The 24,044-nt window shown below is 42.9% G+C and overlaps 1 protein-coding gene across 1 annotated transcript in view; it reads left to right on the plus strand.

Annotated features, from left to right (window-relative positions):
* Positions 1 to 14,691, plus strand: part of LOC126980612 (uncharacterized) — a 61,182-nt gene extending 46,491 nt beyond the window's left edge. The window contains exons 3-5 of the mRNA XM_050830716.1: positions 11,548 to 11,706; positions 11,846 to 11,933; positions 12,068 to 14,691. Of these exons, the coding sequence (XP_050686673.1) occupies positions 11,548 to 11,706; positions 11,846 to 11,933; positions 12,068 to 13,216 (1,396 nt within the window). The 3' untranslated portion in view covers positions 13,217 to 14,691. The remainder of the gene's footprint in view (positions 1 to 11,547; positions 11,707 to 11,845; positions 11,934 to 12,067) is intronic.
* The last annotated feature ends 9,353 nt before the right edge of the window (positions 14,692 to 24,044 follow it).

Here is a 24,044-nt window from a genome sequence, read left to right on the forward strand (position 1 = left end):
ACTCTGCATTACTCAACTTCATTTAATAGGAGACTCATCCACAGGAACTTAACAACTCAAGGCTGGAGGGAACAGAACGCCTAGCCTCAGATCTTACTATTATTTCCGATTGGTGCAAGAGGAACCTGGTGTCCTTCAACGCCTCAAAAACACAGTTTATCCACCTATCCCCTTGACACAATCTTCCAAACAACTATCCCCTATTCTTTGACAACACCCAGCTATCACCTTCCTCAACACTAAACATCCTCGGTCTATCCTTAACTCAAAATCTCAACTGGAAACTTCATATCTCATCTCTTACTAAATCAGCTTCCTTGCGGCTGGGCATTCTGTACCGTCTCCGCCAGTTCTTCTCCCCCGAACAGTTGCTGTCCATTTACAGGGGCCTTGTCCGCCCTCGTATGGAATATGCAGCTCATGTGTGGGTAGGTCCACTCACACAGCTCTTCTGGATAGAGTGGAGTCTAAGGCTCTTCGTCTCATCAGCTTTCCTCATCATACTGATAGTCTTCTACCTCTCAAACTCCGCCGCCATGTCGCGTCTCTTTCTATCTTCTATCGATATTTTCATGCTTACTGCTCTTCTGAACTTGCTAACTACATACCCCCCCCCCCCCCAACCATTCCCGCGGCCCTGCTGCACTCGACTTTCTACTCTTAATCATCCCTATAATGTCCATATCCCTTATGTAACAGTTAACCAGCATCTTCACTCTTTCATCCTCACGCTGGTAAACTCTGAACCATCTTCCTTCCGCTGTATTTCCTCCTGCCTCCGACTTGAACTCTTACAAGAGGAGGGTATCAGGACATCTCTCCTGCCGTATTTGATCTTGCTTTCGGCCACCTTTTTTGTTTCTTTCTTAGGAGCACCGAGTAGCGGGCTTTTTTTTTTATTATTGTTTTATTTTTTTGTGTGCCCTTGAGCTGCCTTATTTGTTGTAAAAAAAAAATATTATATATATATATATATATGTGTATATATATATATATATATATATATATATATATATATATATATATATATATATATATATATATATATATATATATATATATATATTTTTTTTTTATGGTGGTCGTTAAAATAAAAGTTGTAAAAATAGTGTTCCCCACTCGGATTCCTGTTCCACTTCATTAGAAAACACTGTAGCCAAAATTTTATCAAAATAGCATGGCATTTACCTGGTGCTCAATGACCTTGAAATTTCACCCCAAATCAATGTAGTGTTAAACGGCAAAGAGTGGTTTGCCGCAAACAAATGCCCAAGATGGTGTTTTATATAATTCCCGTTAGTAGAAAACAACACTGACATGTGTAGTAATATTGTCTAATACCTTGTTAGGAATGCCTTTCTAAGTTAATTGTAGCAAATGTTTCAATGATAACATAATTCATCAGTTTTCATCCGTCTAAAATTGTATAATTTTCTTTTCCTGACGTGCACTTTTGTCTTTGTGTGTGATGGCAAGCACAAAATGAAGAACTGATACTGTGGCACCACGGGAAACAATCCCTGGAGACCAACTAGCATCTGGAAGAGAAGTCCTAGGTCTAGTTATTTACAAGCTCGATGTTCGGAAGAATACGATACGCGTTTCGGCACACGAGGTGTTCCTCATTGTGGAATAAGTCTGGGCGAGGGCAAGAATTCCAAAGCAGCGAATTGATAAGGTGGAGACGAAGATCGAGAAGGTGCATAAAGAATATGCCCTTATCCGGAAGAACAAAAAACGCACTACCTCGACTCAAAGTGAGCGATAAAATAAATTTGGTGAGAAACTAGATGACTTGTTCGACGTGGCCCATGCAGATGCCATGGCAATAATGACAAACGCGGAGGACAAGGACTTCCTCCTCACCCAGCGCGAGCCTGGTCAACATTGGAGGATGGGCGGCTTTGATCCCGTGCAAGCTGCTCTTGAGAAGCGTGTTGCAGAACGCCACGCGGCCCAGACATCAAGGCAGGAAAAGGCGCTTCACGAGGCCACAACATCGTCGGCGACCGCGGAGTTTGAATCATCTAGCAGCAGCAGCAGCAGCACTCCTGTCAGTAGCCCAACTCGAAGCTCCCACAGCAGCGCCAGTGGCCCCAGCGAGCCAAAACGAGCAAAACATGGCTTGATAAACGTCGTGACGCCAGGCGTAGCAGCGTCCCTTGATCGAGCGAAGGTGAGCGACCGTGCAGCTGTCTACGTGTTGACAGAGACAGCACGCTCTCTGGGCCACAACCCCGAGGAACTGAATATCAACCGAAGCTCCATCCACGATCACTGCCGTCAACATCGCGAACACCATGCATTTTCTCTGAAAGAGGAGATCAAGTCTGACGGTCCTCTCATAGTACATTTAGATGGAAAATGATGATGGACCTCACTACTAAGAAACACGTCGATCGTCTCCCAATCCTGGTGTCGGGGTAGAGCGAATTTAAGCTCCTCGGAGTAGCCAAGCTTCCCAGTGGCAGCGGCACTGATGCTGCTCGCGCTGTTGTCGACGCAGTGCAAGAATGGGGACTGACCAACCGAATCGTCGGCATGGGTTTTGACACCACTGCAGCGAACACTGGCCATCACCAGGGCGCATGTGTTCTAATTGAGAGAGCTCTCGACAAGGACTTGCTCTACTTTGCCTGCCGGTACAACGTCCCGGATCCCGATAATATCCCATATAGTATACCATGATCAGACACCTTAGCCCTACCACTACGACCCTGCTGCCCCAAATATATAACACAGTCTGGCAGACTGGTATCATGCCAACTGAATGGCGCAAAGCCAGTCTACTTCCCATCCGTAAACATGGGAAGGATGATTGTCAGTCCTTGCACTACATACCAATTGCTCTAACATCTTGCCTTTGCAAACTTCTGGAGAAGATGGTACATTTTCGCCTAGTACACCATCTAGAGAGCAATAACCACCTGTCTCCTTACCAGGCAGGGTTTCGGAAGATGAGAACAACAGTAGAATGATGCCCTCATGCGTCTTGAATCAGCTATCTGCTGCTCGTTTGCAGAAAGACAACACATGGTGTGTATTTTCTTTGACCTCGAGAAGGCCTACGACACAACATGGAGGTATGGGATTTTAAACCAGCTTCATAGCTTTTGTCTCCGTGGAAGGATGCCAAAGTTTATTGAGGTTGTTGAGAGCGACGGTCTTTCCGCGTAAGAGTTGGTGCCTCCTACTCACCCCTCTATGAACACCAGGAAGGAGTTCCCAAAGGAAGCGTCCTCAGTGTCATCTTTTTTGCCGTGGCCATAAATGGAGTTACAACGTCGTTCCCAGAGGGGGTGTCGTCCTTCCTCTAGGTCGACGACCTGGCAATCTGGTATTCGGCGTCTCGGATGTCCTCCGCGGAACGAAGACTGCAACATGCCATCGACAGAATATCCAGATGGGCGGAGAATCATGCCCTCCGATTCTCACCATCTATGACGGTTGCCATGCACTTTGTGCCGCCTGATAAGTCACCATCCAGACCTTGATCTCATCATGTGCGGTTCACGACTACCTGTTGCGGAAGAACACAAGTTTTTGGTACTTGTCCTCGATAGGCCCCTCACAGGGCTCCGACACTTAACAGCCTTAAAAACTAAGTGCATGAGATCGCTCGATCTCTATCGTGTCCTGTCATGCACTTCATGGGGCGCTGACAGCACTATACTACTACGCTTTTACCAGGCACTCATCGGGTCGAGACTGTCCTACGGCTGGAAGTATACACATCAGCAACAACCTCCCACCTCCGTACAACTGATGCAGTCCATCACGCTGCAGTTCGACTGTCAACTATCAAGTATTTTAGTTGACGCAGGAATACCACCTTTAGACTTGCAGAGAGACGGACTTCTTAATACTGGTACAGGCTACAACGCCAGCCAAACAACCCTGCCTCCATTGTTACCTCAGACATCAATGTATATGTAATATACAAAAACCAGCCTCTCCTACCACGCCCCTTTGGTTTCCGTGTCCGGAATATCTTTCACTACCATACTTCCCAATAGCAGTTTATCAGGTACCCCCCATCACAGCGTGGGAGTTCCCAAACACACATTTCTGCCGGTACCTCAACTTCAACAAAGCAAGTATCTCGACAGCAACTGCTCGGCAGCTTTTCCTGTCACACACAGCAAGTCGCGCCAATTCTGTATCAGTATATACGGTCGGCTCCAAAGCCGATGCTGGCGTCGGATTTGGAGCTGTCTTTCTAGATTTTTCCAGTTCCGGAACATTACCTCCCTTAGCCTCAATATTTACCGCAGAATCTTTACTTTGCCTGTCGTTTTTTTACCGTCTACTCTGACTCACAGGCAGCCCTGTCCGCAATTGAAGAATTTAGAGGCATCCACCCTATAGTTTTATAAATTTTTAGCTGGCTGGTTCTGGCCAAAAGGCGTGGCCACCAAATATTTTTTGCTGGGTACCTGCCCACGTCTCTGCGCGGGCTGCTGCTTCTCGTCCTCTCTCACAGTGCGCTCTTCCACCCCGGGATTTACATCCCACCGTGCGGTCTGCACTCAAGAGTGTGTGGCAGCGCAGGTGGACGGCTGCAGTTGCCACGACGGCTTCCTCATGTCCCGGGGAGTTCAGCCCTACTGTGATGACAGTTTGATCCCCCTGACTGTTCGGCACTTGCTAGTCGAGTGCCCCAGTATCGGGGACCTGCGAGAACTGTACCTCCCCTGGTGTCGGGGTGGAGATGGGAGTTTCTCTTTCTCTCTCTCTCTGGTGCTTGGGGAGAAGGCACTCTCCCCGGGACATGACGTTTATGGCTTCCTACAAGAGGCAGGCGTCCTTAACCTCCTGTTGGTTTTATTGACCTGTTATTGTTGTTTTTTATCAAGTTTCTGTTTATTTTAACCAGTTTTACATAGTTTTATTTGTGTCGTTCTTTATCATGTTTTTTCAACCGTTTTTATAGTTTTATAATATAATATTTTCTTTGTATTAAATTCGGCGCCATATGAGCCCGCAGTTGAGGCGCCAAGATTGAACGCTCCAATAATCATCTTCCCGCCCTCCCCACCCCCTCTCATCCTTCCGCCTAATGAGGGTTCGCACCTCCGCCCACTTCTCCCTCCACCTCATTTGACACTGGTGATCTCCAACTTGTTTGTTTCAATTCTTAAAGAAACTTCATTTTACCATAGTTTCCTCTGCCCCTCCTACTTATTTCACTTCTACAATCAGTAACAACATATCTGTTAAATGTCTTTATTATCAGAGAGAGAGAGAGAGAGAGAGAGAGAGAGAGAGAGAGAGAGAGTAGGAGGAGGAAAGGTTTGCCATAATCGCCTAGACTATCTGAAGCATTCCGGTGCCCTAATGCGGTGTCACTAGCTAGCATATCAACGTGAATATCTACAGAGTCCTAAGCTGGCCAGTTAATCCCAAGGAGCGCAGTCAAGCCCATTCGTGCTCCCATACCCCGCTAAAGAAAGAAAGAAAGTCAGATTTATAAAGAACAATATATACAGAATGAACAGGAAGAGAAAAAGAAAGAGGGGAAAGATGGAAAAAAAGAAGGAGAAAGAAAAAGAAAGAGGAAGAAAAAGAAAGAGGAAGAAAGAGAAAGAGGAAGAAAGAGAAAGAGGAAGCAAAAGAAAGAGATAAATAAATAATGGGAAAGAAAAACAAAGAGAGAAATAAATAAATAATGAGAAAAAATATGAGATAAGGAAATAATGAGGACGAAAACGAAAGAGAGAAAGAAAGAAATAGAAAAAGAAACAGAGAGAAAGAAATACTGAGAAAAAAAAGAGAGCAAGAAATAAATAATGAGAAAGAAAAAGAAAGAGAGAAAGAAATAATGAGAACTAAAAAGAAAGAAAGAAAGAGATAATAAGAAAGAAAAAGAAAGAGAGAAAGATATTAATTAATCAGAAAGAAAATAAAGAAATAAAAAAGTAGTGAGAAAGAAAAAGAAATAGAAAGAAAAAAATAATGATAAAGAAGGAAAATATATAGACAGAAAGAGCCTCCCCTTCATAACCCACACTCCTTCTATTGTATCCTGTGACGTGCAGGTGTGAATAGGAAGGGAAGGGTGAGATGTGTGTGTGTGTGTGTGTGTGTGTGTGTGTGTGTGTGTGTGAGGGGGGGGAGGTTTCGCTGTGACAGGCTCAGAGCGAACTTCAAGGGAATGGCTGAGGAGGAGGAAATCCTCCTCCTGCCCAGCCAGAAGTGTAAGGGAGACATCGGCCGTAACTGACACTACTGGCGGGAGGGACTGCCCGTGCCCTACTTGCTGAATCATTTGCCTGTCGCTTTGCTTGGCATCGGCTATAGTTGTTTATATTGTATATATCTTTTTTTTTTCAGGAAGAGGACCTACAGTGCCTTTTACAATGATACACGAGGATTTAACGAGACTATAAGAGACAAGATAGTCGAAACAAGGCAATGGGGCAATTCACGAAGTTCTTCCCCATCCAGTAATATATCTTACCTCCATATAAAACTTTCAGTCGTGTTTGCATCAGCAACATAATTATATGCTCAGTTTGCTTCACTCCTCCACCGCACTGTTCGTGAACCAGTTTTTGCCAATTTTTTCCTGAACATAATACCTACTTCATCAAGACTTTTACACGTTTAAAATGTGAATAATATTTTAAGTATACGTCTTTCCAATGGAGGAAAGTAAGTTTTCTTTAGTCTTTTTCTGTAAGGTAAGTTTCTAAATCCTTGAATCATTTTAGTAATTCTTTTCTTTTTCAAGACAATCTACATTATCTATGTAATCGGGGCAACAAAACTCAACAGAATAATCAAGGTGAGGCTTAACCAGCGACAGACATAATTTATGGATAATTATTGTGTTCTGGTTGCTATAACTTTTACCAATGAACCTGCCTCCTCTCTGTCGTCCAATTAAAAAATTCATCAGTAAACTTAAAGTCACTGCTTCTACGTTAGTTAGTATCGCTTATATAGCTGATAAACATGCTGTAGTCAAGATCGCTGATGTAGCTGATACACACCACAGTCAAAATCATTGATGTAGCTGATAAACACATTGTACGTAGTCACGATCGCTAATGTAGAGAAACTGCAATAACACAGTGAAAATATCTGTAATGAACACCACTGAGTGCCGGGAATCGAACCAGAGCCTGCCGAGTGGAAGCCAGGTAGCATACCAATTAGGCCAACGATGAGCTAAAAGATCACCACGCCAGAAGCCGCTTCTGCGGACTATACCTGACGCCCTCGCCCTGCACTGTGGCACATACGGTGTATGTAAACATTAGAGAAACCGCAATAACACAGTGAAAATATCCGCCATGAACACTACTGATTGCCGGGAATCGAACCCGAGCCTTCCGAGTAGAAACCAGGTAGCATACCAACTAGGCCAACGATGAGCTAAAAGATCACCGACCGAAAGATCCGACGGGCCACGGGTACCTTCTCTCCACAGTACGGGGCGAGGGTGTCAAGTATAGTCCGCAGAAGCGGCTTCTGGCGCGGTGATCTTCTAGCTCATCGTTGGCATAGTTGAAATGCTGCCTGGCCTCTACTCGGAAGGCTCGGGTTCGATTTCCGGCACTCAGTGGTGTTCATTACGGACACCGTAGTCAAGATTATTTACGTAGCGGATAAACACACCTCACTTAAGAATTTTTTTTTTTTACATGTCCGCCTATAGCGCCGGTAGGCTTTTCTTGGGGGGCCTGGATGGTAGTCGGACTCAGCCCGTCATGGCGCAGGCACGTGTTTTATAGTCTCGCCATCTTTTCTAGCATCATGCTGCCCCCCGGAACTCATTCTTAATTCGATTGGACGGTTTCCTCTAGAGTCCGGGTTGATGGGTGGTTTTCAGGACATCATGTGGGTAGCCTATGGCCACTCGACGGTGCTTGAAAATCCCAGGTGGTAGCGTGGTAATTCGAACCCGTGTCGTCCATCACGCGGTGAATGCGGTTCCCACGCTAGCCACTCAGCCACCGCCTATCCAAAGATTACTGATGTAGCTGATAAACACACCGTTGTAAATATCGCTGATGTAGCTGATAAACACATCGTAGCTAAGATTGTTGATGAGGCTGATAAAGAGTAATTATTATTGCCCTAAGACTGATCCATGCGGGACGCCGCAAACACGAGCCCAATCTTATGGATCCAAGTGTACTTGAGCGCTTTAAGGCTCCCTGCCCCTCATGAGCAGTTCTAACCTGCCTTCCCCATGAACTCCATCCAGTTATTTTGACAGATGTGGTCTCACTTCCACAAAGTTTTCTGTTCTTCAATTGGGCACACGCATATTATTAAACTATTTTTTTCACAGTAGAAGAAGCACCTGATGGGCAAAAATGAACGAGTGGACCAACGGCTGCCGTGCTGCGAGCGGCGGCACCGACGCTCAACATCAGCGGCCTTGTGCTTTTTCATTTGGAGACAGTTTTTTTCTTCGGAAACTACTAAAAAGTGACTTATTGCAATTTCATCATCCGCCGCCGCAGCTGCAAAATAGCTTGCAGAGGGTTTAGGGTGGGGGAACATATTTAAACTAACCCAACCGAACTTTACGCCCTAACAGCTAACGGGGGGGCTTCGCCCCCCTCGACCCCCCCACATGTATATTCGACTTATTTCTGCGAGGTGTGTTAGTTACCCGTGTGTTAGTTACTCGTGAAATGTCAACACATGAAAATGTCACGCTCTCCCTCCCAGCGCCCTCAATTGCTCCCCGAGGCGGCCACAAAAAAACTCGCTAACTTCAAAAATCGCTAGCGGCGTTAGCAGCAGTTTGCGACGCACATAAATGGGGTTCAAAATGCGTAGAATAATGAGATCTAACCGATGGTAAGTGTGAGAAGAGACGGGGAACAAAGTATCCCCGTTCCCACCGTGACGCCCCGAGGCGGCCGCAAAAAAATTCCCTAACTTCTCAAAAATCGCTAGCAGCGTTGCTATTAATTTGCGATGCATATATATATGGGGTTCAAAATGCATTGAATTGTGAGATCTAACCCATGGTTATGGTGAGAAGTACCACAATGAGATGGGCAACTCTATGAACATTTACCGTCCTTAGCAGGGAGTAGCCACCGTCGCCTCAACCCCGCTTGGCATTATTATTGGTTTACTTTGTTTATTAAGTGTTAAGTGCTTTAAGTGTAAATAGTAGATGTAATTATATATGTAATATTAATTTTAATGTGCGTGTTGTGTCTCATTTTCTTGGAACCCGGGGACACACACAAAGCTTGTTACTCTCTCTCTCTCTCTCTCTCTCTCTCTCTCTCTCTCTCTCTCTCTCTCTCTCTCTCTCTCTCTCTCTCTCTCACACACACACACACACACACACACACACACACACACACACACACACACGAGTTCCTGACCCCGCTTAGGCCCCTCATTTCCGCTTGTCACTCCTTAATGAGTTTCGCATATCCGCCCCTAAGTGATTGCTCTCTCAAGGCCCAGCCACACCAGGTAACTTTATTGGGAAGCAAAGAGTTCCTACTATTTTCAAAGGTGTGCGTGTGTGTGTGTGTGTGTGTGTTTGATATATATATATATATATATATATATATATATATATATATATATATATATATATATATATATATATATATACATATATATATATATATATATATATATAGAGAGAGAGAGAGAGAGAGAAGGGGGGGAGTGGGTGGAGCAATGTCAGCCATCATCCACTCACGTCAGGTCATGACCTGGTCGTGACAGCTATTGGTGGAGTGGTTGGGTGGCGGATGTGTACGAAGCTTGCGATAAACTGACGGTTCCAACGGGGAGGTTACACTTTTATTGTATCTGACTGTACCAGGAACCCGCAATTCTCGACCTTCTGTATTTTGAAAAAATCAGGAGGAGAGACCTGTTGATGTTCCTGGTACCAGATCCATGGGGACTAACACATAGCTCGTAGCCAACCCTGTCAATGCCAGTAGTAGCAGTGAAGTCGCCCAGGACAAAGAGTGTGTCCCGGGGAGGGCACTGGTCTAATACGGAATCGAGTTTGGCGTAGAACGTCTCCTTCTCTTCAGTTTCGCGCGTCTTGGTAGGAGCGTACACTGCAACAAGAGACATGAAGCTCAGTGTGTGCTTCAGCCTCACTCGCATTATACGCTCATCAACCGGAGCAACCTCAACCACAAATGGCAGCAATTGACTGGAGATGCCCATAGCTACCCCCCCTGACACGGAAGCCATTGCTCATGCTGGACCAGTAGAAGGTGTAACCCCCCTCACTGATCTCGCCACTGCCAGGCCTCCTTGTCTCAGAGAGTGCCACTATGTCCACCCTCGGCCTTCTGAGCTCATTTGATAGGTGGGGCAGTCGATCATCGTCCGAGAGGCCCCGGACGTTCCAGGAGTCCACACACAGAACCCTCCGAAGGTTATCCCCGGGCCTGGTTCTTCGGGCGGGCGCAGCCTCTGCACCACCCCGGCCACCCCCAAAACAAAAAGAGGGGCTAGGGGGCCATTCCTCCTTCGAGGTGCAGGGGTCTCGTAGGTTTTGCCCTGTACCCGTCACTGATGCGGATGCGGATGCATCGTGGAAGCCTGTCGCGCGGTCGGGCCCCCCAGCAAGACCGGATCGGGGTCGAGGCTCGCGCCCCGACCCCGACCTCTACTTTTTAATTTGTTTTTGGCAAGGCCACTTTGTTGTAGGGGAGGGGGTGCAGGCCCCTCCCCCAACCAGCCCAGATCAGGGGCTGGCCTGACTGCTCGCCATAGGGCAGGGACGCAGGACACCTGGGGGGATTACTCACCCGGCTACCCAAGGAAAGAAGCGTGAACAGAAGAGGGAGATAAAGCGGGGAAAGACAGCTCGGGGGAGGTTGAGGGTGCTGCATTCCTCATTCAGATAGACCTGCCCCTACCCTGGTCATTTGGTTACCACCCAGCGTGTTGAAATGGTTACCATACTTGTTGGCAATTATTTCGGCTTGTCACTTAGTGTAGCATTTCCACAGGAGAAACACTACATCAAGTGAGTGGATGTTGGGCGCCCCCAGCCGCCACATAAAAAATGTTTAAAAAATGACATAAAATCGGAGGTTAAGTGAAAAAACTTTAATGTTATATTGTGCAAGTGTAGATACAGTTTCTTTCCGACGCATTTTCCTCCCAATTTCAAATAAAAAAATATAAAAAAACTGTGTGGGAAAAAAGTTGTCTGTAGCGTAACCTAACTTATGTTAATGTTTCAAATAAATAGGAAGACTGGGTAAAAAGTAACTTTCGGCGTATGTTATACGTTCCCATTGAAGATCACCCACAAGGTAATCCCAGATGGTCTTGCCATCATCAAACTTATCCTCTCCACACATAACCATATCCAGAAGCGCTGATTATTTCTTAAAGTAGGGCGGAAAAGACATTTGTTTAATTAGGAAGCCGGTAGACATCTGGAATTAGTTTAGTTGTCTTAAAAAGCATAGGGACGCCTCGTTTACATCGATTGTCACATTTAGTTCTGCCGTGTGCTAGGTTATGGTTAATAAACAACATGTAGGTGATATTCCTGATCATTACTTTTCCTGCCCGTAGAGAGGAGGGTCTCAAGTGGAGGTTCCCCGCAGACGATAGGACACAGGCCAGAGTGGCGGCTGTGGAGAGCGGGTGTTGTCAGAGCACCATCCTCACCTTTAATTCCGTGGCGCCCATCACCCCTGACCTGATGGAGGAGGCGCTCGTCCACCTCTATGGGTAGGTGCAGTGGGGGCAGGGGCGTACACTGGCATTATATAATGCCTTGGTGGATAAGCTATGCTTCATAAGGACGTAGTTAGGCTGTTCAAGAGTGGTCACATGTGAGACTTTTCTCATTTTCATTTTCTTTCAACAGCAAGATCGAGTCACTCAGAATTTGCTTCAGGCAACGGGAGGGGCAGCTGTGGGTCGCCAACATGCCTCGACAAAAAATAGATTTACAGGTACAGTACTATTAGAGATACGTGGCTGCACAGTGGCATAACACCATTGACTGTCTTTGGTAATAAGCAAAGTTTTGAGTGCTACATGTCATTCTTGAAGTCAGTCACCACACATCGACGCTTTTGTCTTTCAGGTGGTGACCTCTACGGACTTGGAGCACGAACACTCTGAATTGCATAAAGTAAAATTTGACCTCTGTAATGGGCCACTGTGGAATGCTCGGCTCATGCCATGTCCTCCAGATGCTTCCTGTCCTCTCCCTGAAGTGAAGGCAGCATATCCTCATCAGTGTCACCTCCTAATGTCCATCCACCATGCTGCTAATGACGGAATAGTCGTACTACTGATGTCGGAGCAGTTGTCCCACATCATCGACAGCCTCCTCGGAGGATCACCCGTGGACACTAGGCCAGTCGGGGAGCTCCGTGACGGCGTGGAGGCCAGAGAGAGGGAAAACAAGATTAGGGAAGAACTAGAAAGGGATCCTGAGAGGCTTATGGCGGCCATCAGAAAACATTTACCGAGCAAACATCTTCCCCTGCTCATGGAAGCTTATGGTGTCCCGAACGAAGCAAACCCAACTACGACGTATTTGAAGACTTTGCTCCTCGACAAGCAGATGGTGGAGAAGATCACTGCCAAGGCCCGAGCCACTGGCGCCACCCTCAACGCCTGCTTCATTGCTGCAGTGAACGTGTCCATGATGGAGGTGGCGCGAGAGGGGGGGTTGGAAAGAGACATCTACAGTCTTTCCACATGGGTCCCCGTCAATTCCCGCCGACTAATGAAGAACTGTAAAAAACTTCCTCTCGGCTGTCATTCCATACCCTTCACGCAGTGCACCTCAACGCCGCGTGACGTGAAGAAAAACTTCTGGCAGTACGTGCAGCACCTCGACACCGAGCTCCGTGGGAAGATAAAAAGGGACTACATGTGCGAACAGAGGGTCCTGGAGGCGCTGCTCAGGCCGGAGGAATTTACGAACGAGGTTATGTTTGGCGGGCTACATATCCCTGACTGTGATCATGTTTTCGCTAACCTCTACTCTCCCAATATCAGTCACCAGGGAGGCGTTGGCAAGAATGTTCAAATAACAGCGGCGGGCAATTACGCGAGCCTTCATACAGGGATCACTGGCGTAGGACAAGCAGTATTCCCCTTTCGCGACCAAATCCGCTTTCAATTCGGTTACTCCACAGGAGTCTTGAGCAGGAGACTAGGTGAAAGATTGCTCGAGAAAAACGTCTCTGTGCTCCATGATGTCTCCAATATGGTGGAATAAATGTAAATGTAGATTGTAGAGTTATCTGGGGAGGTGGTGGCTGAGTCGTGAGAGTGCTAGCGCGGCGTCTTGGAGTACGCCGGTTTACGACCCGCCCACCGATACAAACAAGCTGGCAACTTTTCAGTCATCACTTAGTGGCCTGAGACTACCTACATGGAGTCCTGAAGATCATCATCTATCGGCCCGGACTCTTAGATTCTCACTAAAAGAGGATCGAAGATTAGCTAAGGGGGCAGCATGAGCCGAGGAAAATGGCGCCACCATAAACACCTACCAGCGTCATAACGGGCTGGAACTGACCACCAGGCCACACTAAAAAAGTATACTGGTGATGTGTACGTAGACGTCCCCGTTTACGGAGCTGTCCTCGAGAGAAATGCGCATTGTCATAGGCGAATGTTTACAAAGACTTGCTGATGAACAAAGTTGTACGCAGGTGCTCCCCCGATAACATGGCTTCAGATTTACAGGAAAGACTGGCCAAATTTAGGGATGAAATAGGCCCTTTACAGTATTTTCTCCTAAATGGATATCATCCGACAATCCTTCCAAGCAACCAAAGAAGAAGTCTGATGGTTTCGTATATAACCAAGCAGAATATCTTAAATAAAAAATTAACCCCTATAAGGTGCTTTTTTTAACTCTTGATATGAGTCGTTCAATTTCGTTCAGAAATGTCATGTGGGCAGGAGATGGACCGTAACCTCCGATATATAAGAATGCAATCTGCCCCCAAACAATTGTCATACTCACATCAATATAATTTTGTTTTGAAATTACCACTCCCGAAAATGTACCCGTGGATCACCGCAAAAAGGCTTTTGAACGGCCCTTCACTTCACTTATTACAAAACAGAGCGCTGTATTGGATTCATGAAGTGTTTTCCCTATGAAATAATAAAACAATATGCCCTCTCGTGCTTTAAACCACTGGTGGGACATCCATATGCCCACGACAAGCTGCGTACACAGATCCGTGTATATAGCGGTTCGCCCTTTGTTTGTAAACAAAGCGGATAGAGCAAAGTACAAGGGACATCTACGTGTCGGGCCCCGGTCCGTCGCGACGAAAAGAGAAAAACCTTCAATGAAATGGTAGCAAATTCCGAGCAGCTGACAGTAACTCACACCTGGGTCCAGAGAATGATAGGGTCTGATCACGCGCAGCTTGCAGCCGATGAAGGAGGGACAAAGCGCGGCTGTGGCCGTGATATCACACAGTGCGGGTGGCTCTCTCCCCCACCCCCTCCACCTCCCTCAGGCTTTCTCTCTCTCTAATTAAATGGTTATGATAACTGCTTTGGTTTTGATTATGCTGTTAGTTTTGTTTGGAGTACATTAAAAATATGACGAACAGCGACTTGTAGCGTAAAGCAACACAGAACTCACTTGGTTGTATGTTTACATAGTTGGGTTTCATAAATGTTAAAGGATATATGAATTTACTGAGTACATAAACTTACTGACTTTTATTTCATCAAGATATTGCGTAATATTTATATCGCATATATATATATATATATATATATATATATATATATATATATATATATATATATATATATATATATATATATATATATATATATATATATATATATATATATATATATATATATATATATATATATATATATATATATATATATATATATATATATATATATATATATATATATATATATATATATATAGAGCACAAATGTAATAAGTTCTTTTCATTATATATTTCCGTTTTGTATTAATCCTATCAACCCACAACAAGCATATTTATATATTTTCAAACAACTAGAGATAGAACAAGATTAAACAAATATTAAGACTTATTGATAACACAAATGTAATGCCTTCTTTATATTTATCTATCTTGTGTGTAAATGCTAGCTATCCACACACTGCATTCATTGATTCTCACCCATCAGTTATAAATAAAACAAGGCTAAAAAATAAATGTGGTGGATTTACTGAATACATAAGTATAATGCCTTATTATTATGAATTTATTGTATTGTGTATTCATTCTATCAAGCCACTCTCCGCATTCCCTTCTTTCCAGCCTCCATCTATAGACAGAACACGACTAAAAAAGAAAGGTGGTGGGATGCAACCTCATTTCCATTCAACGTATACAAAAACCTTCTCAGCGGGGCGTCTTTTTTTTTTTTTTTTTCTTCATATATGCAATTAATCAAAAACGATCAAAGCTTGATATATTTGAGGCTTGTTTGATTTCAGCCTTTATTGATGTCGGCGCAGCTTAATCCCTCGTACATTTATTAGTTTATCGCTCTATTCGTTCATTTTGTTTTGTTTAATCTTTACTGATTATAAAAATATGGACCACTTGATTTAGTATTGACTTGTTCATGTCCACGAATAGCCTATAGATGACTTATGTATTTTATTTCGACGTTTATTCTTCAGTTTCTCTTTGTTCGTTTTTACTTTTGTTTTATATATAATAAACAAAATCTACGAACTCTAGATTTATTACTGGTTTGTTGATGTTGTTCGTAGCTAATTCTCACGCTTATTCTTCAGTTTCTCTCTCACTCTGTCCGTTGACCTTATTCGTGTTTACTTTTCTATTATTCACAAAACCTATTGACTCGTAGCTTATTTGAATTCGGGTTATCGCGAATATTTAACTTTTCAGCCTATTCCAATGTTTATTTCATAGTTTTCTTTCCACTTATTCGTTAATATTATTTCTGATTTGTTGCTGTTATTTATTCTCAAAATCCATTGACGAGTGATTTATTTCATGACAGATTCCCGCGAATGTTTAAGTCGGTCCAGTATATTCCCTCCGTTTCTTTTTTTCATATTCTTTGTCGCATTACTTCTGCGTTTATTCCCAAACACTTATATCCCTTACATTTATTTTCCTCTTAGCTCAATTATTTTTATTTTTATTATATCCCTTATTCTTATTTCGCCCGTTTATTTTTCAGTTTCTTTGTCTCATCATTTTCGAATTATTTCCCTTCCACTTGTTTCATTTCCACTTCTTTCCCCCTGATCATATTCCCATAAAATAGTTATACTCTGAGCTTATTTAATTTCCCCTTCACTTTTTCCCTCCGTTTATTTATTTTTTTCTTTGTCACTCTCCCTGGGTTTGTTTTTCCCTAACTCTTTTGCCTTTACGTAATCTATCGACGCTGTATTTATGAATGAGCCAATACCTTTGTTTGCTGTATATATGTGTCACATACTTTGTGGAATCTTATTTTTTCCCTATTAATTTAAGTCTTAAAATATTTCTTTATTTTTTTTAATAATTATAAAACTATCGATGTGTGTTTTGTTTAATGAAGTTTGCTGTGTGTTACGGGGTCTGTAACTTTTTTTCCCGCATGTTTCATTATTATATGGGATTTTGCTTCACTACACATTACATAACAGTTATTTTGATCACTCTCAACTGAAGTTATTGACGCATATTTTGTTATGGGTGGCAAATTTGCATGTTTGTTTGTATTGCTGTATATTCGTTATTTTCATTTGTTGTCATATTTGCCATAATGTTTTACTCCCCTATGCCAACCTCTCATTTTCATCCCGCTGGGCAAAAACAATCGACGTAAGTTTTGTCATCGGCGGCAGGTGTGTGTGTGTGTCTGTTGGGCCACTTAATTATTTTCCGTTTATATCCATGTTCTGTGCTATTCTGTTTCACTTTACCAAACAAATATTACCATCCCATAAACAAAATATATCGATTCATTTAGTGTTATGACTGGCAAATTTGCGAGTGTATTTGAGCTGGAGCTGTTTCAATATATATATTCTCGTTTATTCCATTATCATCTGCTATTTTTTTTCACCTACCTTAACAAAACAATAATTCTCACCCCAATAAAGACAAGCTATCAGCGCATGTTTTCTTATTGAAGAAAAATGTGCATGTTTAATTTTATGATGTGTTGTTGTTTATTATTTATTTCCGTTTATCCTCTATATGCTTTCACTGACCTTTATTTAACAATCATTTTTCATTCAAATGAAGACAAGTTATCGACGCAAGTTTTTTTTAGGTGGCAAATATGTGGGGACTAGAATCGTTTATTTTATCTCCGTTTACATCTTTATCAATTTAACTTTTTTTGTTACATTCCTTTACAGAACTATTATTATTTTCGCCTTTGAGATAAGCTATCGACGCATCTTTTGTTATAGATAGCAAGTTTGTGTGAGACGATTTATTATTGATTTACTGTTGACGTGTTCATGCCCACGATTTTTTTTTTACAGCAGAGGAGTCAGTTCAAGGGCATGAAAAAAGGTAACAAATGTTAAAATAAAAAGTCTGATATTCACTGCTCCTAAAAGGAGTTAGAGGAGTTGTCGAAAGAAAGGTTAATTTCAGGAGAGAGTTGTCCTGATACCCTTCTCTTGAAAGAGTTTAAGTCATAGGCAGGAGGAAATACAGATGAAGGAAGATTGTTCCAGAGTTTACCAGCGTGAGGGATGAAAGAGTGAAGATACTGGTTAACTCTTGCGTAAGGGATTTGGACAGTAAAGGAATGAGCTTGAGTAGAAAGTCGAGTGTTGCAAGACCGCGGGTAGGGGGGAGGCATGCAGTTAGCAAGTTCGGAAGAGCAGTCAGCATGAAAATATCGATAGAATATAGAAAGAGAGGCAACATGGCGGCGAAATATAAGAGGAAGAAGACTATTAGTAAGAGGAGGAGAGCTGATGAGACGAAGAACCTTATACTCCACTCTGTCCAAGAGTGCTGTGTGAGTGGATTTCCCCCACATGTGAGATGCATACTCCATACGAGGGCGGATAAGACCCCTGTAAATGGATAGCAACTGTGCTGGGGAGAAGAACTGGCGGAGACGGTACAGAACGCCCAGGCTCAAGGAAGCTGATTTAGTAAGATAAAATATATGAAGTTTCCAGTTGAGATTTTGAGTTAAGGATAGACCGAGGATGTTTAGTGTTGAAAAAGGTGATAGCTGAGTGTTGTCAAAGAATAGGGGATAGTTTTTTTTTTTTTTTACAACAAAGGAGACAGCTCAAGGGCACAAAAAAAGGAAACAATAATAAAAAAAAGCCCACTACTCGATGCTCCTAAAAAAGAATCAAAAGAGGTGGCCGAAAGAGGTCAATTTCGGGATGAGAGGTGTCCTGATACCCTTCTCTTGAAAGAGTTCAAGTCGTAGGCAGGAGGGAGTACAGATGAAGGAAGATTGTTCCAGAGTTTACGAGCGTGAGGGATGAAAGAGTGAAGAAGCTGGTTAACTCTTGCATAAGGGGTTTGGACAGTATATGGATGAGCATGAGTAGAAAGTCGTGTGCAACGGGGCCGCGGGAGGGGCGGAGGCATGCAGTTAGCAAGTTCAGAAGAGCAGTCAGCGTGGAAATATCGATAGAAGATAGAAGGAGAGGCAACATCGCGACGGAATTTAAGAGGTGGAAGACTATCAGTAGGAGGAGGAAAGCTGATGAGACGAAGAGCCTTAGACTCCACTCTATCCAGAAGAGCTGTGTGAGTGGAGCCCCCCCACACGTGAGATGCATACTCCATATGAGAGCGGACAAGGCCCCTGTATATGGATAGCAACTGCGCGGGGGAGATGAACTGGCGGAGACGATACAGAACGCCCAACCTCGAGGAAGCTGATTTAGCGAGAGAGATGTGAAGATTCCAGTTGATATTTTGAGTTAAGGATAGACCGAGGATGTTTAGTGTTGAAGATGGTGATAAATGAGTGTTGTCGAAGAATAAGGGATAGGTGTTTGGAAGATTGTGTCGAGTGGATAGGTGGAGAGACTGTGTTTTTGAGGCATTGAAGGACACCAAGTTCTTATTGCCCCAATCGGAAATAATAGTAAGGTTTGGGGCTAAGCGTTCTGCCGCCTTCAGCCTGGAATCATTTAGTTCATGTTGGGTGGGTCTTCTGTTAAAAGAAGTTGAATAATGCAGAGTAGAGTCATCGGCGTAGGAATGGATAGGACAGTTTTTTTGGAAAGAAAATCATCAATGAACAACAGAAAGAGAGTGGGAGATAGAACAGAACCCTGCGGAACACCACTATTAATAGGTTTAGGGGAAGAACAGTGACCGTCTACCACAGCATAAATAGAACGGTCAGAGAGGAAACTAGAGATAAAGGTACAAATAGAAGGATAGAAACCGTAGGAGGGTAGTTTGGAAAGCAAAAATTTGTGCCAGATCCTATCAAAGGCTTTTGATATGTCCAGCGCAATAGCAAAGGTTTCACCGAAACGGCTAAGAGAGGATGACCAAGAATCAGTTAGGAAGGCAAGGAGATCACCAGTAGAACGCCCCCTGCAGAGCCCATACTGGCGATCAGATAGAAGGTCAGATGTGGAAAGGTGCTTTAAAATCTTCCGGTTAAGGATATATTCAAAAGCTTTAGATAGACAAGAAAGCAAAGCTATAGGACGGCAGTTTGAGGGATTGGAACGGTCACCCTTCTTAGGTACAGGCTGTATAAAGGCATACTTCCAGCAGGAAGGAAAGGTAGATGTTGAAAGGCAGACGCGAAAGATTTTAACCAGGCAAGGTGTCATCACGGAAGCACAGTTTTTCAGGAGAATAGGAGGCACTCCATCAGGTCTATAAGCCTTGTGAGGATTGAGGCCATAGAGGGTATGGAAAACATCACTCTTAAGAATCTTAATAACAGGCATAAAGGAGTCAGAGGGGGGATGAGTAGGAGGAATATGCCCAGAATTGCCCAGAGTGGAGTTTTTAGAGAAAGTTTGGGAGAAGAGTTCAGCCTTAGAGATAGATGCGGCGGCGGTGTTGCCGTCAGGACTAAGGAGACGAGGGAAAGATGAAGAAGTGAAGTTGGAGGAGATGTTTTTGGCTAGATGCCAGAAGTCACGGGAGGAATTAGAAAAGCAAGGTTTTGGCATTTTCCATCAATGAAGGATTCCGGGAAGAAATGTAAAAGTCCTGGTTAGCGGGAGCTCGAAGGCTCTGGTACCTTTTGTGAGCTGCCTCGCTATCTTTGATAGCACGAGAACAAGCGTGATTAAACCAAGGCTTTTGGCATGAGGAGTAGAGAAAGTACGTTGAATGTATGCCTCCATTCCAGAGACAATCACCTCTGTGATGCGCTGGGCACACACATAGGGGTCTCTCTATCCTGGAAGCAGTAATCATTCCACGGGAAATCGGAAAAGTACATCCTCAGGTCGTTCCACCGAGCTGAAGCAAAATGCCAGAACCATCGCCTCTTCGGCGGGTCCAGAGGGTGTACAGGAGCGATAGGACAGGATACATAAATAAGGTTGTGATCGGAGGAGAGTAGATGTGTTTTGGACTGAATCGAAGCAAGCCACAGCCGCAGCAGCCCCTTGTCGCTGCAGGCCTCAGTCGCAGCAGCCTCAGTCGCAGCAGGCCTCAGTCGCAGAAGCCTCAGTCACAGCTGGCCTCAGTCGCAGCAGCCTCAAATGCAACAGCCGGAAATGCAGCAGCCTCAAATGCAGCAGCCAGAAATGCAGCAGCCTCAAATGCAGCAGCCTCGAATACAACATGCCAGAAATTCAGCAGCCTCAAATGCAGCAGCCTCGAATACAACAAGCCAGAAATGCAGCAGCCTCAAATGCAGCAGCCTCGAATACAACAAGCCAGAAATGCAGTAGCCTCGAATACAACAAGCCAGAAATTCAGCAGCCTCAAATGCGGCAGTCTCGAATACAACAAGCCAGGACAGGAGCAAGTGTCTGAGTGGGAGAGGATAGGACGTGCTTGCATGCAAGCATTTTTTTTGTTATTTTAGCAATGATGTTACATAGTATTATTAATGTATATATATATATATATATATATATATATATATATATATATATATATATATATATATATATATATATATATATATATATATATATATATATATATATATATATATATATATATATATATATATATATTTTATCATGTAATTAAGTATAAGAATCTATGTAAGCTATCATGTAATTAATTATAAAAATCTGAACAAAACAATTCATGAATATTTCTTCTATTTATAGAATATGGGGGAATATAGTAGAAGTTTCTTTTCAGTTATACAATCTTTCGATTTGTATGTTACAAAGAAATCACTTTAACCTATAACCTAAACCCAGTTCCTTTACATAAACTTCAACATAAATCATCTTTCATTACATAAAACCTTCCATCTAATACTTCTCTCTTCACAAAGTTTCCCCTACTGTCTAGCTTCTCTAAACAAAAAATATTTTCCTGTGACCCGCCTTTTTTGTTACCTGTTTCTCCTTGGGATAAACACCTCTTCTTAAAATATCGCAAGCCAAGCTGTTCTTTGCAAGAATACAAGAGACTCTCTTCTTCATCTTTTTTTTCAGCTTCATCTTCTTTTTCTTCTTCTTCTTCTTATTCTTATTCTTCTTCTGTGTGAGCACACATAATATCTACTTCTTCTGTGCTACCATACATATCTATTTCTGATTCAGATGGGGAAATTGTCTCTTCTTTAATAACCTCTTCTTTACATCGAGGATGACCATAAGATACAGATTCATTTGAAGATAGGTAATATCTTTTATCTTCAAAGGAACTTAAACCTCTTTTCTTTGTCTGTACCGTGCTAAGTTGCCCCTGACGATTGATTATATTAGCAACTGTGATGAAGTGTGAATCCCTACCCCTGAGAGTTTCCCGATATAGTTCATGTGTGAGCTTCTTTCTCTCATTCCCAGGAATCACTTTACTTGTTATCATTTCATCCCCTGAGTGCAAAAGCAAGGAATACATTTTCGGTTTTAAGCAACATACTTCTGAGATGAGCTTCTCCACCACCTCACTTTTCAAAAGACCCAGCTTCCCCTTACTGGACTCATCATATAGAGGATGATGATGAGGAAAATTTGAGGTATCAATCCAATCTGCAAGTGGTTGTTTCTGTAGCTCTAGAAAAAATATCAGAACATCCCAGGGAAAAAATGTATGAATCTGTATCGGTATAGATACCTTGCACTTTTTCCCCATAATGTGTTTTTAGGATGTCATACCAGAAATGGTACAACTTACATTTAGCCAGCTCCAGAATCATGAAACCGACGAACTGTGGATAGGAAAAGTGAATCTTTGGCGACTTTTAAAGTATGGACTCCTCACAGATTTCAAAAAATCCTTTCTGTTGCGACATACCTTTGTCTCCGTAGCATAATTTTTAGGATAGAATAGAAATTTACCGAAAAGGGCGTTATTACTAAGTTTATACATAGATTTAGTGCTTTTGTCTGTGGCCTTATTACGCAGATCAATGTTCTTAGTTATATAATTTTTCAGATATGGCTCCTGCCTAAAACTGAATATGGCATGCACTTTATCAATTTCAACGCTATGCTTCATATAGAGTTGAGGTAGGGGGAGGGAAATAAGGTAATCTTTTTTTGCAGCGTGAGACCCCGCCAGCCTTGTGGTTGTTTTGGGACACTTTCTTCCCTCCATATTTAATACTTCTTTGGAGTAAGGCGACAAATCATCCAAAGATATTTCCAGATGTTCCAACCCAAGTGGGAAGTCATCAGTTTGCTAGGCCACCAAGGGAGATACTGGTTTAGTGTTACAAAGAAACCAGTAGCCAATATCCCCATCAGTAGGGATCTGCATTATATCATTAGAAATAAATTCTTTAATCTCACTTTCGGTGAGTCTTCTTATTCCACTTATAGGAAGAGGCTCACACATTACTGAAGCATAAAGACTATTGAAATCTAGATAGAGTATATAATTAGATTTCTCTTTAATGCTATTGAAGTTTGGATTAATGTGTTTATTATTGGCTTTAACCTAACGTCGTATGACACTGGTGAAACCTCCTCTTATATTTTTTTGTATTAAACTAATTAGAGACAAATCTGATAAGAGTTCAATTTCAGTCTTTGAAGATTTCAGCCAACTATCGAAGCTGAACGAAGGCAATGAACCGTAGTTTGTTATGTCTAGGTCATATTGACCCTGTAATGTTCTCATCCAAGCCGTAAATGTATCAGCGAGTAGACCGCAGTCCACTTTCAGATACAGACACAAGTAGTCTTTCAAAGTACGACAACCAAAGCTTTCCCACATCCTAATAGCTTGAGAATATTCTTGTTCTGTAATATGGACTCCTTTCAGCTGACTGTAGAAAGCTTCACGTGGAGGGAGGGATGACTCTTCCAGTTTTTCAATAGAGTTCACATATTCATATGGAAAGACTTGCTCCCCTGAAAGTAAGCTCTGCCCTACCTGATCATCTAAGTGATTAATTATTGAATTTGTGAACTTTAAAGATCCCCCTGACTGAATGTGAACTTTAGCTAAATTAGCCAAGCTTCCACTCATAAATCCGTGACTATCTATAAATCGCAGTTTTCCTATATCAACTCTGAAAAATTTAAGCCAATGTTTACACAAAACCTCAATAGGTAGTTCTTGAGTCATCTCCTCAAGAAGTAGCCCGGCGTCGTAGCTCATGTTATGAGCCACAACAACCAACCTGCTAGATTTGTCTTTAATCTGAAGATTACACCTGCTACAATATGCACCAACAAAATTGTTAAATCGGAAGTGATGATTATGGTGCCTGTTTTTTGTCATTACTTCCTTTGAATAGAGAATCACAAACACCACACGTGTACAGTGACTGAAAGCTTTCCCCATCCTCCGTTCCCATGTGGATTGGGTAGGAAGGTATGACCCCCTTCAGGTTTTCATAAGACAGAGTGACTTTATTAATGAAATGAGTAGCTGCATCTTCCCCAATATAAGTGAAATGATCCATAATTAAATCATCCCGATTGCATATTATATATGTATAGGCAATAGGAT

Source organism: Eriocheir sinensis, chromosome 44 (genome assembly GCF_024679095.1).
Source record: "Eriocheir sinensis breed Jianghai 21 chromosome 44, ASM2467909v1, whole genome shotgun sequence".
Taxonomy (NCBI): Eukaryota; Metazoa; Arthropoda; class Malacostraca; order Decapoda; family Varunidae; genus Eriocheir; species Eriocheir sinensis.